Source organism: Pelodiscus sinensis, chromosome 2 (assembly GCF_052426305.1).
Source record: "Pelodiscus sinensis isolate ZL-2025 chromosome 2, ASM5242630v1, whole genome shotgun sequence".
Classification (NCBI taxonomy): Eukaryota; Metazoa; Chordata; order Testudines; family Trionychidae; genus Pelodiscus; species Pelodiscus sinensis.
This window is the reverse complement of record NC_143053.1, coordinates 219,531,506-219,546,658: the sequence shown is the minus strand read 5'-3', so window position 1 is coordinate 219,546,658 and position 15,153 is coordinate 219,531,506. Positions and strand designations below refer to the sequence as shown.

Genomic DNA, 15,153 nt, shown 5'->3' with positions numbered 1-15,153 from the left:
TTACTTTATGCTAAGTTTAGTCAATATTTTCTTACCCAGCAGTGATGTAACAATAGCTCCACAACAAGAGGCAATTACTTGCTGAGTAGTGGTTATTTTATACAATTCAGTGTTATTCTCTTCAGAGCCCATAATTTTCCTTTCACAGAAAAAGCATCCTGATAAGAAACAGAAACATATTGTAAAACTGTTTTCAAAACTTATAAAAATCCTTAGAGGAAATACACAAATAAATACAGTAATAGCACAATTTAAATATTGGTCTTCTATTTGCAAACCAATATTATCAAGTAATTATCTACTGTGTTCTAGTACTTGTTCTGAAAAAATTAGAACTAAGTTTACTTGAAAATTTAAAATATCTTTAATACACAGTTAACTATAGATTTTTAATACCTTTTAAACATTAAAAATAAAGAGGCACAACTGTTCATATCTTCCCCAGCTAGGTGTTCAATAGAATTTCAAGTGAAATGGAAATACAACTAGATGTTGTCGGCACTCTGAAAGCACTTCAGGTCATATTTCTCCACATCACCCACATGTTGAATAGAAGAAGATATGTGTTTCCTGCTGAATTTCACAACATTGTCTTTAAGTAGTAAGAGCAATTGCCCCACATCATCCTCTGGGTATGTTCTGTAAGGAAAGGATGGAGCCATTCAAGAACAGCACATCCCCCTTTTCCCACAATCCAAGAGCAAGTCAATTAACACTTTATGATCAGCACACTGCCAAAAGCTAACAGATCTAACAAAATCAGCATGGACGTTTTATCCATCACCAGGAAGAGATCATCTACCAATGCAATTAGGACTATTTTTTGTCCCTTATACAGGTCTGTACCCAACCTGAAAAGACTCAAGAAGAACTGAGGCATATGGGTACTCAGGGTTATCTCATAAAAAAAAATTAAATAAGTTTTCAGCTTCAGGATTGATGTGAAATATAAGTTACCCCGCAACAGAACATACAATATTGACTAGGAATGTAAGAGTATAATCGATTAACCGATAAGCAAAAGCTTATAGGTTAATGCTGCAGACTACATACATTTCCCCCTCCGCCCCTCTGTACCGTGCCAGTAAATTTTTTAGGAGGCTGGCCAGCAGCCTGGCTCAGTCTTGACTTGTGACAGACCTGGGGCCTACCCCTCCTGCAGCTCTGCATTTAAAATGTATTAGTAGAAAGGTGGGCAGGCAGCCCTGATCAGTTCTCACTTGTGATGGGTCCAGGACATACCCCCACAGTGGCTCTGCATTTAAAGCGTATTAGGAATCAGGCGGACAGACAGTCCGGCTCAATTCTGGTTCATGCTGCATCTGGGAGCTCAGACTCCACCGTAGACAGGGACTACTGACACTGGGGAACAGGCAGCCACTTTACGCAGGAAGATGGTTTTTAAACTGGCTCCCCTCGTGGACCCACTTCCACCTGGCACCCCATGCTGCTGCCTCTGATACACAGGCAGCAGCACGGAGTGACAGGGGGCTCCTCAGTAGTGGGGCTTGAGCACACTGGCTGCCTGCCCCACCCCCAGGGTCTATAGACTAGTCGAGTAACCGATAAAAATTCATGAGGTTAATCAATTATTCAATTAACTGATATGTAATATCCCTAATATTGACCAATTATTAAAATGAAATTGTTGGAAACGAGTTTTCATTTCATGAACAAAAGTTAGGAGAAACCAGCAATCTGTCCTCACCAGCCAGGAAAGCCATAGGCCCAAAGAATAGTTTGTAAGTGTACAATCTAAAAAATCAAGACATGTTTTATTAAATGTACCTATAACTAGGGCAGCTCTTACATTATTTTTGTAGCAAAGTTCTTGCAAATTTTTAAAGGGTTCTATTTAAATACTGTGTTTTATTACTTATCTTTACTATCTAATTATTTTAACCCTTCCATTATAAAGGCTAATCTAATTGGCTAAATAATGCATACAAATCTCTTTAAATCTCTTCAAGAGCACACTTTTGACTTGACTGTTAATGAAATAAAATAATCAACTACTCTACATTATTTCTTTAGCAATTTTTTAAAAGTATTATTTTGTATTAAAACTATTTTCAAAACACTGATCATACATATTTCTCCAATGGTAATCCTATTTGGAAAGAGAACTGATCACTCCAAATAACAAACTCACAAATTCCCAAACCCTGGATCAAAAGAGGAAGGAAGATATATTACATCTGTAATGTGGTTTACAAAATTAAGTTCACTAAAGGATTCCACATTCCCAGTGATGGAACGTGTCTGATTTCTTTGAAGATCTCCTCCTCACACAGTCGTATATGAAACAAACCTAGCCATGTAGGACCAAAAGTCAAAATATTTTGGGACCTTACATTTTCACCAAACAAACATTTGGTTAATAATAGGGAAAAATTATCTCATTAACCACGCTGTTAAACAATAATAGAATACTATTTATTTAAATATTTTAGATGTGTTTACCACAATTCCAAATATATTGATTTCAACTACACCAGAGAATACAAAATATACAGTGGTCATTTTATATTTATTTTTGACTAGAGAATTTACCCAGCTTTGCTCTGGTCCTTAACTGAAATACATTTTTGTTTTGCTTTATTTAAATCATTGCTCTGAGGTGAGGCTGTGGTGGGATTAGGGATTCAGGATGCAAACTGCCCCATGAAGAGAGACAGTTCCAGCCTTCTGTCACCACAGCAGCTTAGGACCAGGTAAGAAGTGCCAGTCAATGGCAGGTGGAGTTGTAGTGGGCATAGCCAGGAGAGCGTAACATGTCCCCCGGCTGCAAACAGACAGACACACAAACAAACTCTCTTAACTATATCATTGATGTAGGGATGTTTAAAAACAGTTAATTAGGTAACCGCTTAGCAGTTACACTCTGCGGGCTCTGTATTATAAAGCTTAGACTACAGAACCCACAGTATAGCATGCTCCCGAGAAGTAGGCTGGCAGTCAATTCACACAGGGAGCCAGCTCCCGGATGCTGACTCCTCTCCTGGGGATGCAGAGAGCATGCACGGCTCTGACAGTCACTTAGGCCTTGCCTACACTAGAAGAGTTAATATCCCACAACTGTGTCTGTGTCACAACTGGACAATGGTAGTCAGACTTATTAGTCAGAGCAGAACCAAGAAGATCAGCAGAAGGTCAGAGTCCAAGACAGGCCAGAGAGAAATCCAGTTGTAATCTGGGGCAAGTTACCAGGAAATGAGGATCAGATGTCTATAAACAAAATACAGGACTATGTAGCACTTTAAAGACTAACAAGATGGTTCATTAGATGATGAGCTTTCATGGGCCAGACCCACTTCCTCAGATTAAATCTATAAACAGTAATGGAAGAGCAAAGCTAAGGACAAAAAAGATCAGAAGCTGGAAACTAGGGTCTATCACAAGCAGAGTTTAGAGTAGAAAGAAACAGGCCATCTGCATTTCTGCTCAGATGCCTTCCTTCCTTAGTTTCTTAGCCACCAGTGGTCTGCAAAGTGCCACCACTCAAGTCCGGCTGCACAGTATGTACGGTCAAACCCAACAAGCCTCACAGAGTCCTCCTCAGCCCAGCCTCAGTCTCTACTAGCCATGCAGCAGCACAGAATCCCTATGGTCCCAATGCCGTAAGTTCTTACAGGTATTTTTTTTCCTTGACTGATACAGTTACAACAGTATAAGCCCTAGTCCATGTCACAATTATATCAATTATTGATTACCTTGCTCCCTGAAAAGTATGTGCATTTTTATACCATTAAGCATTAAAAAAGTAAAACTTTCAAGTTTAAACAAACCCCATCTTCCATGGTTCAGAGCATTTCTTTACATCTAAACCAGCAATGGGCAACCTAGGCTAGTGAGTGGACCACATGAGTAGCCCTCCTTTATATCAGTGGGCCACAAGATTGTCCTAACTTAGCAAAACTATCCTATCTCGGGAGATTTTTTAACTGCGCCTGCACACCTAGAATTTTCAGGGCATGCTCATTTAATCTTAGCATCACTTTAATTGGATGCAGAAGGTGTGCATGGCTCTCACAGTCAACATTGTGTACAATCAGTATACAACTCACTTAATGCGCCTTTGCTTTAAGTGAGTGTCACTTTAGTAATACCAGTAGGGAAAAAAAAGTTGTGAAAGGAAACTAGCAGAATCTGGCAACAATAAACAACAGCCTTGCAGGCCACATGCAGAATATTGGTCTAAACCAGTGGCTCTCAAAAATTTTGGCCTGTAGGCCACCTGGCTCAATGCAAACCTTTCTGTGGACTACCAGTTGCTAATAGAAACTCACCGCTAATTACATAAACACACCTGCCATTTTGCTAGTGCTGCCACTAGGGAGAACAGTTTAAGTTAACCAGTAAGAAAGGAAATATTAAATTATTAAATAAATTAAATGCTTTAACTTTCTCATGTTAGTCTATCAAACTTCATTTTAAATCAGTGGTGGGCAATAATTTTTGATGGGGGGGGGGGCACTCCAAGATTCTGGAAAGTGGTTAGGGGCTGCACTCTTCCATGATATTCATGGAGGAAGTACAGAGTCAGGGATGGAGGTTGGTTGCAAAAGGAAGCTTGGAGTAAAGGATTGGGATACAGGATGGAGAGTAGGGTCTGGGAGGGAGTTTGGGTGAAGGAGACAGTTGTGACCTGGGGTACTGGTCTGGGATGCAGTGGTTTGGGTTGTAACCTAGGGCAGAGGATTGGGGTGTAAGAGTTTGGGTATGATTTAGGGCAGAAGGGGACTCTGATCTGGGGCAGGGGATTGGAGTACTGGATCCAGGAGATATGGGTGCAGAAGGGGGGCAGAGGGTTTAGGTATATAGAGTAGGGGGGCAGGAGTGGCGGGACAGAGGACTAGGGAAAGGAGAGGATGGAATGCCAGAGGCAGTCTCTGTCCAGGAGACTTACTTGGGTGACTCCCATCCAGCAGCCCAGCACCTTTCTGAAGCAACTTCTTTGCCTAACCCAACCACCACGCAGGCTGCAGGGCCACGTACCTGTGAGAATAACTACAGGCTGGAGGAGAGGAGGGCATGGTGCTTCTTGTGCAGCCTGTTATTCAAACAGGCAAATCCCATTGACCAGTTCCTGACCAGAAACTAGTCAATGGGATTGTGCTGGAGGCAGGGGCAGAGCCTGAAGCTTTCCCTTCTCCACTCCTGGTTCATAGTTTTGAAAGAAAAACGGCCTGGCAGCCACTTTTCTGCACATGGGTAGGGCGAGGCAAGCAGGGAGTCTGCCTGGGGTTCCCCACTGTGTCCAGGAGCTGAATCAGGTGGCTTGGCAGACCAGATGCAGCCCGTGGGCTATACTTTGCCCAGGCCTATTTTAAATAAAGTAAAATATTAATTTTATGTCTAACACAAAAGGTTTCAATGATTTATTTATTTATGGCACGGGTGGAGAACCTTTTTTGGACCGGGGGCCAATGACCCACAGAAAAATCAGTTGGGGACCACACAATTCAGAAGCAAAGAAACCCCTCCCCAAACCTCCACAGAACCATGGAATCATAGAGCTGAAAGAAACCTCAGGGGGTCATCAAGTCCAGCCCCCTGCCTAAGCCTTCAACCCTCACTGACAGGGCACCCAAATGAGAAACCTCACTTCTCTGGAGCTCCAACCCCATGGGATGAGCGGGGGGTGTCAGGGAAGACTGAGGTTCAGGGATTCCCATGGGCCAGATTTACTCTTCTGGGGTACCGGGGTTAGTGGATTTTGTGGGCCCCCCAGGGTGTGGGGGGGCGGACAAAAATCAGGGGTTCAGTGTGTGGGACAAGGCTGCCAGTGAGTTGGATAAAGATGTGGGTGCAGGATCTGGATGGGAGGTGGGATGCTAGAGGGGGTGAGCACTGGGTGGGAGGTAGGGTGCAGGTGCAGGATGGGAGTAGGGTGTCTGGCCAGGACAGAGGAGGCAAGAGCAGGGGCAGGTGCAATGTGTGGCTAGGAGGGAGGGTACAGTAGCAGGCTGGGTGTCTGGCAAGGGGAGGGTGCAGGAGCAGGGTATGGGTGCAGGGTCTGGGTATGAAAGGGTGGGGAGGCATTTACTTACGTTTGCGCCCCACGCCATTCCCAAGCTCCATATCCCAGGCACGGCCTCCTGCTGCTCCCACTGGCCACAATTCCAGCCAATGGGAGCAGCGGGGAAAAGCCTCTATGTGCCTATGCTGCTATATTCACAGCTGGGAGAAAGGGAAGGGAAGCAACAGCGTGTGGAGCCACCTCTAGCTCTGCTTCTTCCCCATGAACTGGATCCAGTGGGGAGGCTCAGGGCTTTCTATCCCACCCCCTACCCTAGCAGGAAAGTGCCCTGGTGCTCCAAATTCGTGGGGGGGGGGCGGGGTGTGAGGCTGGAGTGCCAGCATGGGCTCCCTGCTGTGGGGAGAGGGAGGGAAGCAGGGCAGAAGTGGGGAGAGGACTGAGCTTGAGCCACAGGCCACTTTAGTGGTCTTTATCATCCCACAAAAAGTTAAACTGTTACCATTCATGCCCCCAAAGACTTTTACTGGAGAAAAGGTGTGCTCTTAACATAGGTGAGCTAACTCAAGTTAACTGAGATTTTCCCTTGAATTAACTTGATTAAACACCACTCTCTCCCTCTGAACATGAGGCCTCAGAAACTTCAGCCCTGGAACCTGGAGAGATGAAGTCAGCCCTTTTCAAGAACATGCCCTTCCACAGGTTTCTGCCCATGCCAGAGGCTGAGAACTTGCTCTCTCCACAGAAAAGCTCTTTCACTGCACTGCCAAGACACAGTCCCCCCTTTAAGAACATCAGCATCTACTACAGCCCCTTTCCCTCAAAGGCAGTGCCTACCCGCTCCCTTCACACAGGCACACATCAAGTCTCCACAAGAGTCATCACATCCCTGCTGGCTCTTTGCCCCCACGCACCATCTCTCACTTGTGACCACAACCTCTGCTCCTTGCACCCCAGCCATCATCCCCTACTAATGACTATAGCCCTACTCCCCCACACCAGCCCCACTCTGCCACTCAGGGTTGTGGCCGCTAAGGGCACAACTACACTGCAGGGCAAAGCAGAGCAGGCCTAAGCTACAGGATGACCGGGCTACTACCCGGGGCGCCCCATTCTAGGGGACACCGCGTGGGGCTGCCGGAACAGGCGGGGAGGGGCTGTGCATGCAGCGGGCATCCAGGACAAGGCCACGCATACACTGGGTGCCCAGGGGCAAGGCCGCGCATGCGCCACACTCCTGGGGGTGGCACTGCGCTCCTGGGGCGCACGAATGGCTCGGCAGGCCCTGAGGCAAAGGTCGAAATTCGCAACTTCAGCTACATCAATTGTGTAGCTGAAGTGGAAATAGCTTAGTTTGGATTTGGGCGCTATCTACACTGCAGGAAGTCAAAGGAAAAGCACCCTTCCTTCGACTTCCCTTTTGACTTCCCTTACTCCTCCTGAAATGAGAGTTACAGGCATAGGCGTGCCCAGGGGGTGTGCCGGGTGTGCCCAGGCACACCCTAATGTCTCAAAAAAAAGTGGCTTTGGGTTTTAATTTAATCACACGATACGCTCTTTTAGTTTAAAGGTATAGATTGTTGTATTATATAATAAGCGGTGTCATTATTCCCCTTTATTCGGCTTTGGTGAGGCCACGTCTGGAGTATTGTGTCCAGTTCAGGGCCCCCCACTACAAAAAGGATGTGGACGCATTGGAGGGTCCAGCGGAGGGCAACCAAAATGATTAGGGGACTGGAGCATATGACTTATGAGGAGAGGCTGAGAGACTTGGGTCTGTTTAGTCTGCAGAAGTGAAGATTGAGGGGGGATTTGATAGCAGCCTTCAACTTCCTGAAGGGAGGTTCCAAAGAGGATGGAGAAAGGCTGTTCTCAGTAGTGACAGATGGCAGAACAAGGAGCAATGGTCTCAAGTTGTGGTGGGAGAGGTCCAGGTTGGATATTAGGAAAAACTGTTTCACTAGGAGGGTAGTGAAGCACTGGAATGGGTTACCTAGGGAAGTAGTGGAGTCTCCATCCCTAGAGGTGGTTAAGTCTCGGCTTGACAAAGCCCTGGCCGGGTTGATTTAGTTGGGATTGGTCCTGCCTTGGGCAGGGGGCTGGACTTGATGACCTTCTGAGGTCTCCTCCAGTTCTATGATTCTAAGTGCCGAATGTAGAATATATAAAAAGCCTGCCCTGGCTCACAGCATGTCCTTTATGATTGAGTAGTTAATAAATTTTCGCCAATAAAAAATAGAATTCCCTGGGTGCACACCCTAATGAAATGTGCTGCGCACCTCTATGGTTACAGGAGCCAGCGTAAGAACTCCTCCATATAGACATTATTGCTGTGTAGACGCGCACACTATGGTATTTGGAAATAACGCTGCTGTGAAGCCGGTCCCTGAGACAGGAGGTCGCTGGCTCCCCTCTCCAGGAGCGGCGCCTCGTGCGGCACAGCAGCAGCAATCCCACTCGCAGAGGCCATCAGCCGCCCGCGCCCTGCCCGTACCGGGTTGCCACACGGGCTGCCGCTCCCACTCACTGTGCTCCCAGCGCTGGAGGGAGGAGCCGCCCCAGCACCAACAAGCCACCTGCGCTGCGCCCGCCTCGCGCCAGCATTGCTCTCTGCCCGGCAGTCCCGCCCCTTGGCCCCTCCTCAGGGGGCGGCGCTACTCGACCCGGCCAGGCCGCGCCGGGAGGGAGGGAGGCCCGGTTAGGCCTCTGGTGCGGAGGTTGGAGTCGCGAGGCGGGAAAGCGCCTCGGTCAGGCTGCCGGGGGAGGAGGGGGCTCGGCCCTGGGTAGCCGCCTCAGAGCCTACGGTGAGCGAGCCGCAGCGCCTTTCCCACCCGCGAGAGAGGGAGAGGGATCTGGGGCGGGAAGGGGTGACCGTTGGGAGAGGGGGAGGGGAGGGCTGACTGGAGCAGGGGTGACCGTTGGGGGAGGGAAGCGGCGGCTTGGACGGGGCTTGGGGAGAACCACGGAGCCGCAGAGGAGCGGTGACTGGGGTGGGGGTAGCTGGGGACTTGGAAGCTGCGGCGTGTATGGGAGCCAGGGGGCAGTAACTCGAGGTGGGCAATACGCACGGGCCGCCTCTCTCGGAGATTTAATTTCTGTATTGAACCGTTTCTTCGGCAGGTCATAACTCGGGGAGGAAGGTGGATGGAAAAATGTGACTCCCCAGGAAAATGAAACCAAGTGCTATGAAGATTAGCAACAAAGGACAAGTTACACGTAGGTGATGGTCTTTCTTTAGATGATCTTGAGCGATTATGGGAAGCAGTTCAGAGGGTTTGCAAATCTCATTCAGTGGCTGTAAAGGATTTTTTGATCGTTTAATTTAGGTACATTGTTAACTGGGAGCTGTTTTTCTCAAATTCGTCAAATAAAAAGGAGGCTGCATATAATTAACACCTATGAGAAGGCCCCAATCCAGCATTTTGTCTCTTGGTGTGTTCGTGGACCTATGACTGGAGCTTGACTCACCATTTCCCACAAAACGTGTAAAAATGTTTAATTTTATTTAAGGTAGTCCCAAGGAAGCAATAGTAATAAAAACTCAAAACACAAAATGGGTAAATATCTGTATTGTATTTGTAAACACCATCATCTTCCAAAACAAAAAACAGGACTGTGTAGCACTTTAAAGACTAACAAGATGGTTTAATAGGTGATGAGCTTTCGTGGGCCAGACCCACTTCCTCAGATCAAATAGTGGAAGAAAATTGTCACAACTTCCAGTAATTGAAAATTCACAAGAAAGCTGAAATTCTTAGGCTTTAAAATCCTTTCTCTTTAATATTGGAGACTCTGTGCTAATTTATGCTGATACACTAGAACAAAAAGTGAAACTGACTAGAAATAAGTGAAACTGGTTAACTTGTTCATTGTATAAGCTGTCTGAAAGAGGGATAAACTTAAAAAACAACGAATAGGCTAGCAGCACCTTAAAGACTAACAAAACATGTAGATGGTATCATGAGCTTTCATGGATACCACCCACTTTTTCAGATGAATGGAATATTAAAAGCCCAGTTCCAAAATAAATATGGGATGGGGGGGGGAGGGCGGCAAAAAAGGAAGGAGGAAAAATTAGTGAATTAGAGTTTTTAAGGTGCTGCTAGCTAGATTTTTTTTTAAGTTTTTCCAGTTATAGATTAACTGAAATTCAACATCCCTGTTTCAAAAGCTTCAGAGGGGTAGCTGAGTTAATCAGCTAATTGAATAGTCAATGGAAGGGGGGTGCTCACTATCCTGCTGCCTCTCTCCCTTTGAAATGTACAAGAGCCATCCACAGGGGGTTCCCCTCTGTGCTGCTTCCTTTGAAATGTACAAGATCCACAGGGTTGGGGCCTTTGGTGATTGCTCCCCTTTAACATTACTGTAGATGGGCATCAAAATGTCTTCTGAGAAATGAAGTAATTGAAAAAAACTTTAATATTGTTTTAAAGCTGGTTGTGTAATAATTTTCAAATCTTCTTTCTTGTATGTTTTAGGGCCACGGTTCTTCAAAAATACATCCTGTTTATGCAGAACTTTGGCTTATCCTGCCCTTACTGTCACTACTTGAATTTGGCTTTAAAGAGGGGAAAATATTTTGGAAAACATGCAAGTTCATAAAATATAATCCTATTCAAACTTTCTTTCTTTTTTCCACCAGGTGGAATACAAGGAAAAACAGAAAAAAATAAACCTTCTCTGAAAACATCAAAAAAAGATATCACAAAGACAGAGAAATCTAAATATAAGCCTCTTACAGGGAAGGTGTTTTATCTTGATATTCCATCTAATGTGATCTCTGAAAAATTAGAGACGGATCTGAAGGAACTAGGAGGGGTAAGTTTAAAAAACCATATGTGTTTACAAAGTGGGAAAAGTAATATGCAGGCTTTGGATATTTTTCCAATACATCATGTTCTGTAAATACATGATTAAAAATGATTATTTTTTTTTAAATATATGTTGTCCCGTAACTTTATTTTCTACATGTTTTCCTTTTTATAATGAATCTTTAGGTTAATGTTAAAATATAATTTTCTTCAGTTTTTTTGCTATTATAAGTGGAGCTGGTAACATTGCCTATAAGGTTAAGGTTATCCAATACTTTCTATTTTAAGACTTTGTTTTCAGTTGCTTTTAACTTTGCCTACCTCTGACTGTTTTGGCTGAAGTTTTCTGTGCTAGTTTTCTACCTCAGGCTCATTTTTTTTATTTGAAAGTTTGTCTGTTTCCAAAAATGAGATTAGAAAACAACATCTTTTCCCCAATGTTTAAAGCCTTTTTACAACTGTTTCATGGAGTCGCTCTTTTGCCTCCATGCTTCAGACCAGACTTGGGCAAGGTGGTCAAACTGGTGCTAGTAATATGCCTTTTGCTGTCCCCATGACATTTTGCTTAAATTTGGCCAAGTAATGAGGCTCAAAAAATCACTTCATAAGTGCTCAGAAGAGACTTACTGGTGTTTGGTAGCAATATTCTCCAAATATTTCATATAGCATGCATTAGCCCAGAGCTGCAAGGGCTGGATAGTTCTGTGTAATTGTTCTTTCCTGCCATCAGGGGCAGTATCTCTTATGCGGCAAGAACTGGGGTGATGACATGAGTTGAATTCAGAGTGCTGGGGGTGTAAGCAATAAAGGCATGATGCATTGCAGGAGCCAAAAGAGGGCCGGAGATGTAGGTGCGGGTGGATGGGGAGGAGTTTTTGGATATGAGCAAAGAGGAAGGGTGGGACAAGGAGGGCATGGGGTTGGATAGGATCAAGGATGGAAGTGGGCAGGAGACAGGAAGGCTACGTCTACACTGGCATGATTTTCTGGAAATGCTTTTAATGGAAAACTTTTCCATTAAAAGCATTTTCGGAAAAGCACGTCTAGATTGGCAGGACGCTTTTCCACAAAAAAGCCCCGATCGCCATTTTCGCGATCGGGGCTTTTTTGCGGAAAACAGTACTGTGCTGTCTACACTGGCCCTTTTGCGCAAAAGTCTTTCGGAAAAAGACTTTTGCCCTAATGGGAGCAGCATACTATTTCCGGAAAAGCACTGACAATCTTACATGAGATCGTCAGCACTTTTCCGGAAATTCAAGCGGCCAGTGTAGACAGCTGGCAAGTTTTTCCGGAAAAGCTGCTGATTTTCCGGAAAAGCTGGCCAGTCTAGACACAGCCGAAGTGAGGAGTTGGATAGGATCAGAGAGGGTGCGGGGCAAGAAGGTGGCCAGCAGGAGGTATGAGTATTGGATAGGAACAGGGGAGGAGATAGCTGAAGGGGTAAGGGAGGACACGATAGGGCACAGAGATAAAATAATTAACAGCCAGCACAGCACATTCCTCTACACATCCTGGAACTAAATCCAGGAATTCTGTGTCTTTGCAATCATCGGCTTACAAAGCTGTGAAGCCCACTAATAAAGTATGTGCTCAGCCCATGTGACTGGTTTACACAGAGGATAACAGCCTTCTACTGCTACCAGTTATTCTACCATATTATGATATTCTGCTATATTAAGAGGTAGTCTTTGCTATTAATCTAAAGGTCCAAATTAGGGATGTAAGCTACTAGTCAGCTACCCAAACCCCGCTTGCCCTGGATTCTGACTGCTGCGCTTCTGCCTATGAAATGTAGCAAGAGCCCCGGGTTCTGACTGCTGCATTCTGTCTCCATAGGGGGCAGGAGAGGCAGAGGCACAGCGGGGAAATGGTGTGAGTGGGGACTGAAGCAGTGCCCACTTGCCCTGGGTCCCGACTGCTGTGCCTCTGTCTTTGAAATGTTGCAAGAACCCCTGTGGCTCTCTTTTTACATTTCAAAGGCAGAAGCGCAGCAGGAGAATATGGGGCGAGCAGGGGCTGCCTACCCTGGGTTCCAGCTCTGTGCTTCTGCCTTTGAAATGTAGTAAGACCCGTGGACGCCTAATCAAGTAGTCAATGGAACTTCCATCAACTACTCAATTAGCTGATTAATCGAAATTTAACATCCCTAGTCCAGATTCTGTTCATGACCCAAGGTGGGGGTTAGTATGCTTTCACTGGACAGAATTTCTGTTTTGTTTTCCCAAAAAATCTATATTAAAAGAATATTAAGGTTACAAAGTTAAGCATTACAAAGTCAGGACATTTAGAAACAACATTTCTGTGCAGCCATAAATACAGGCCTTTTGTACTTAAATGTGCAGGACCAAATTAATGCATAGGCAAAGTAGGTGCATCCATAAGGCCCAAATGTGTGTGGTAGCAACCAAAATGAGTGATTGTTTTTTTGTTTTTTAACCAGTGATGCTGATTTTCATGCACACTAAAAGAACTTCACTCATTTGAGTGAATGGCACCGTGACCTGCCATGTGACAGCACTACCAGGTTTACTCCAGCTGTTTTGTTACTGTGAGCACAGTTCTTGGCAAATCCATAACATGGCCAGCCAGGTCACAATGAGTCTATTGTATGTGTGGTTTGTATGTGTGGTTTATATTAGAAGGTAGGGATCTAGAAGTGTATGTTTGTCTAAGTCCCAATGATGGGTTAATCCAGCTCTGCATCCACACACTTTTTTTAATCGCAGGAGACCATTTTATACAATGCTGTTTAGATTGGACAGTGATTTGGGAATGAATCAAGCTTGTATAATGAATGATATCTGTAGGATAACAGCTTCACTTGTAAGGGAGTTGAAATATTTAAAGAAGCAAGCAGGGATTGCAGAAAATAATGGGATGGTTATAGGCTGAAATGGAATTCTGGAAATCTGTTTCTATTCCTGTCTTTGTTAGAGAGTTAGTATGTGATTTGAGGCAAGTCACTTTCACCAGAATTTTCGCAAATGGCCACAGATTTTCTGAGTTCCCATAGTTAAACTCCTGGGGCCAGATTTGCAGAAATGCTGAATCCTCACAATTGAACTCAATTGGAACCGTGTTTTCAACAGTGCTATAAAAATAAGTACTCTGAAGAATCAGGCCCTAACTGTCTCAAATTGGGCACTTAGGGTTAATGAACACTTCTGATCATTTGGACCAGATAAGAAGTACCTCAGTTCCTCATCTGTGAAGTGGGGATAGTAATAGCACCTAATCAGTCAAGGTTGTTGTGAAGGTAAATAATCTCATGAAATACTCACCCTATAGTGAGAGTACTATAAAAGAGTCAAAGATGAAATGAATAATTTTGTATTTGGTGCAGGTTTTGGATGATGTAAATTAAATATGGCCCATGGCCATGCATTGAATGAAGAGGATAAAATATAAGTATTGAATAGCTACTCATTCAATAATAAGGCATGGGGTCCTATGGAAGAATGGTATGTAATAATATAATTATCCATTACTGGGAGTAGGTTAAATGGTCATTGAATCTCACAAATAATTTCATGTACTTTCCACCAAAAAAAAAAATCCACACAGAAACTGCCAAGAAGACGAAGTAGGGAAACACGAGTATAAATATACCAAGCTTGAAAATGTCTTTAATTTTGACCTGGGAATGTAGCGTAGGTTCTAGGAATTCACTCTGAAAGAGTGTCACAAAATGTTGTTTAAACTGTGGTATCAAATCTTTTAGTTAGTTAACTTAATAAAATAGACAAAAGAATTTTTAAGATAAACCATGCAGGATAAATGTTTTTAATTAAAAATGCATTTTTTTAAAATGGAAATAACATATCTTATTTACATATTGCTAATTCTTGTTTTATAGTTTGCTGAAGTGGATATTTGCACTTATTTCTTAATTGGTTTTCATATTTTTAGAAGAATTTCTGATTTTATATTAAAGAATTCTATTAAGAAGTTTCACACAAAACGATATATGCTGCAAAAGACACATCTAGGATCTCATTAGCGTTCTTGCTCAAAACCAATAAAAACTCAGACACAAAATGGATAAACAAATATCTCTGTTATATTGCAAACACTTTCACCCTCCAATGTTTTAAAAATCCACAAGTCAAAAAAGTTGAAATGCTTTGACCAGGTTACATTCCTCCATGTTTGAAGTCATTGTGCTCTTTAAGTAATGGAGGTGCTTTTGAAAATCCCACCTATAGGTATCTAAAGATAGGATTTGTTAGGCTCCTGTTTTTGAAAATGTTATTAGAGTACATTTATGTACCAACAAGTGTTTTCAGAGTCAGGACCTTAATTTTTCAAGATTTCTTCTTATTGCACTTTTGTAAAATTCAAATAAGAGATTCTACAGATTGA

At 44.0% G+C, this 15,153-nt stretch overlaps 2 protein-coding genes across 3 annotated transcripts in view; one reads left to right on the top strand and one right to left on the bottom strand.

Annotated features, from left to right (window-relative positions):
• The window catches only part of SLC25A40 (solute carrier family 25 member 40), an 82,981-nt gene extending 74,375 nt beyond the window's left edge, over positions 1–8,606 (bottom strand). Inside the window, exons 1-2 of the mRNA XM_025182818.3 lie at positions 8,475–8,606; positions 36–158 (exon numbers count right to left, since the gene is read on the bottom strand). Of these exons, the coding sequence (XP_025038603.2) occupies positions 36–132 (97 nt within the window). The 5' untranslated portion in view covers positions 133–158; positions 8,475–8,606. The remainder of the gene's footprint in view (positions 1–35; positions 159–8,474) is intronic.
• A 24-nt stretch (positions 8,607–8,630) lies between these two features.
• DBF4 (DBF4-CDC7 kinase regulatory subunit) overlaps positions 8,631–15,153 on the top strand; it is a 52,540-nt gene continuing 46,017 nt past the window's right edge. Inside the window, exons 1-3 of one of the 2 annotated variants that reach the window (XM_006119478.5) lie at positions 8,631–8,784; positions 9,101–9,196; positions 10,623–10,798. In XM_006119478.5, coding sequence (XP_006119540.3) covers positions 9,151–9,196; positions 10,623–10,798 — 222 coding nt within the window. In that variant the 5' untranslated portion in view covers positions 8,631–8,784; positions 9,101–9,150. Of the gene's footprint in view, positions 8,785–9,100; positions 9,201–10,622; positions 10,799–15,153 lie in introns of both variants that reach the window. The other variant, XM_075922425.2, reaches the window with a different exon arrangement.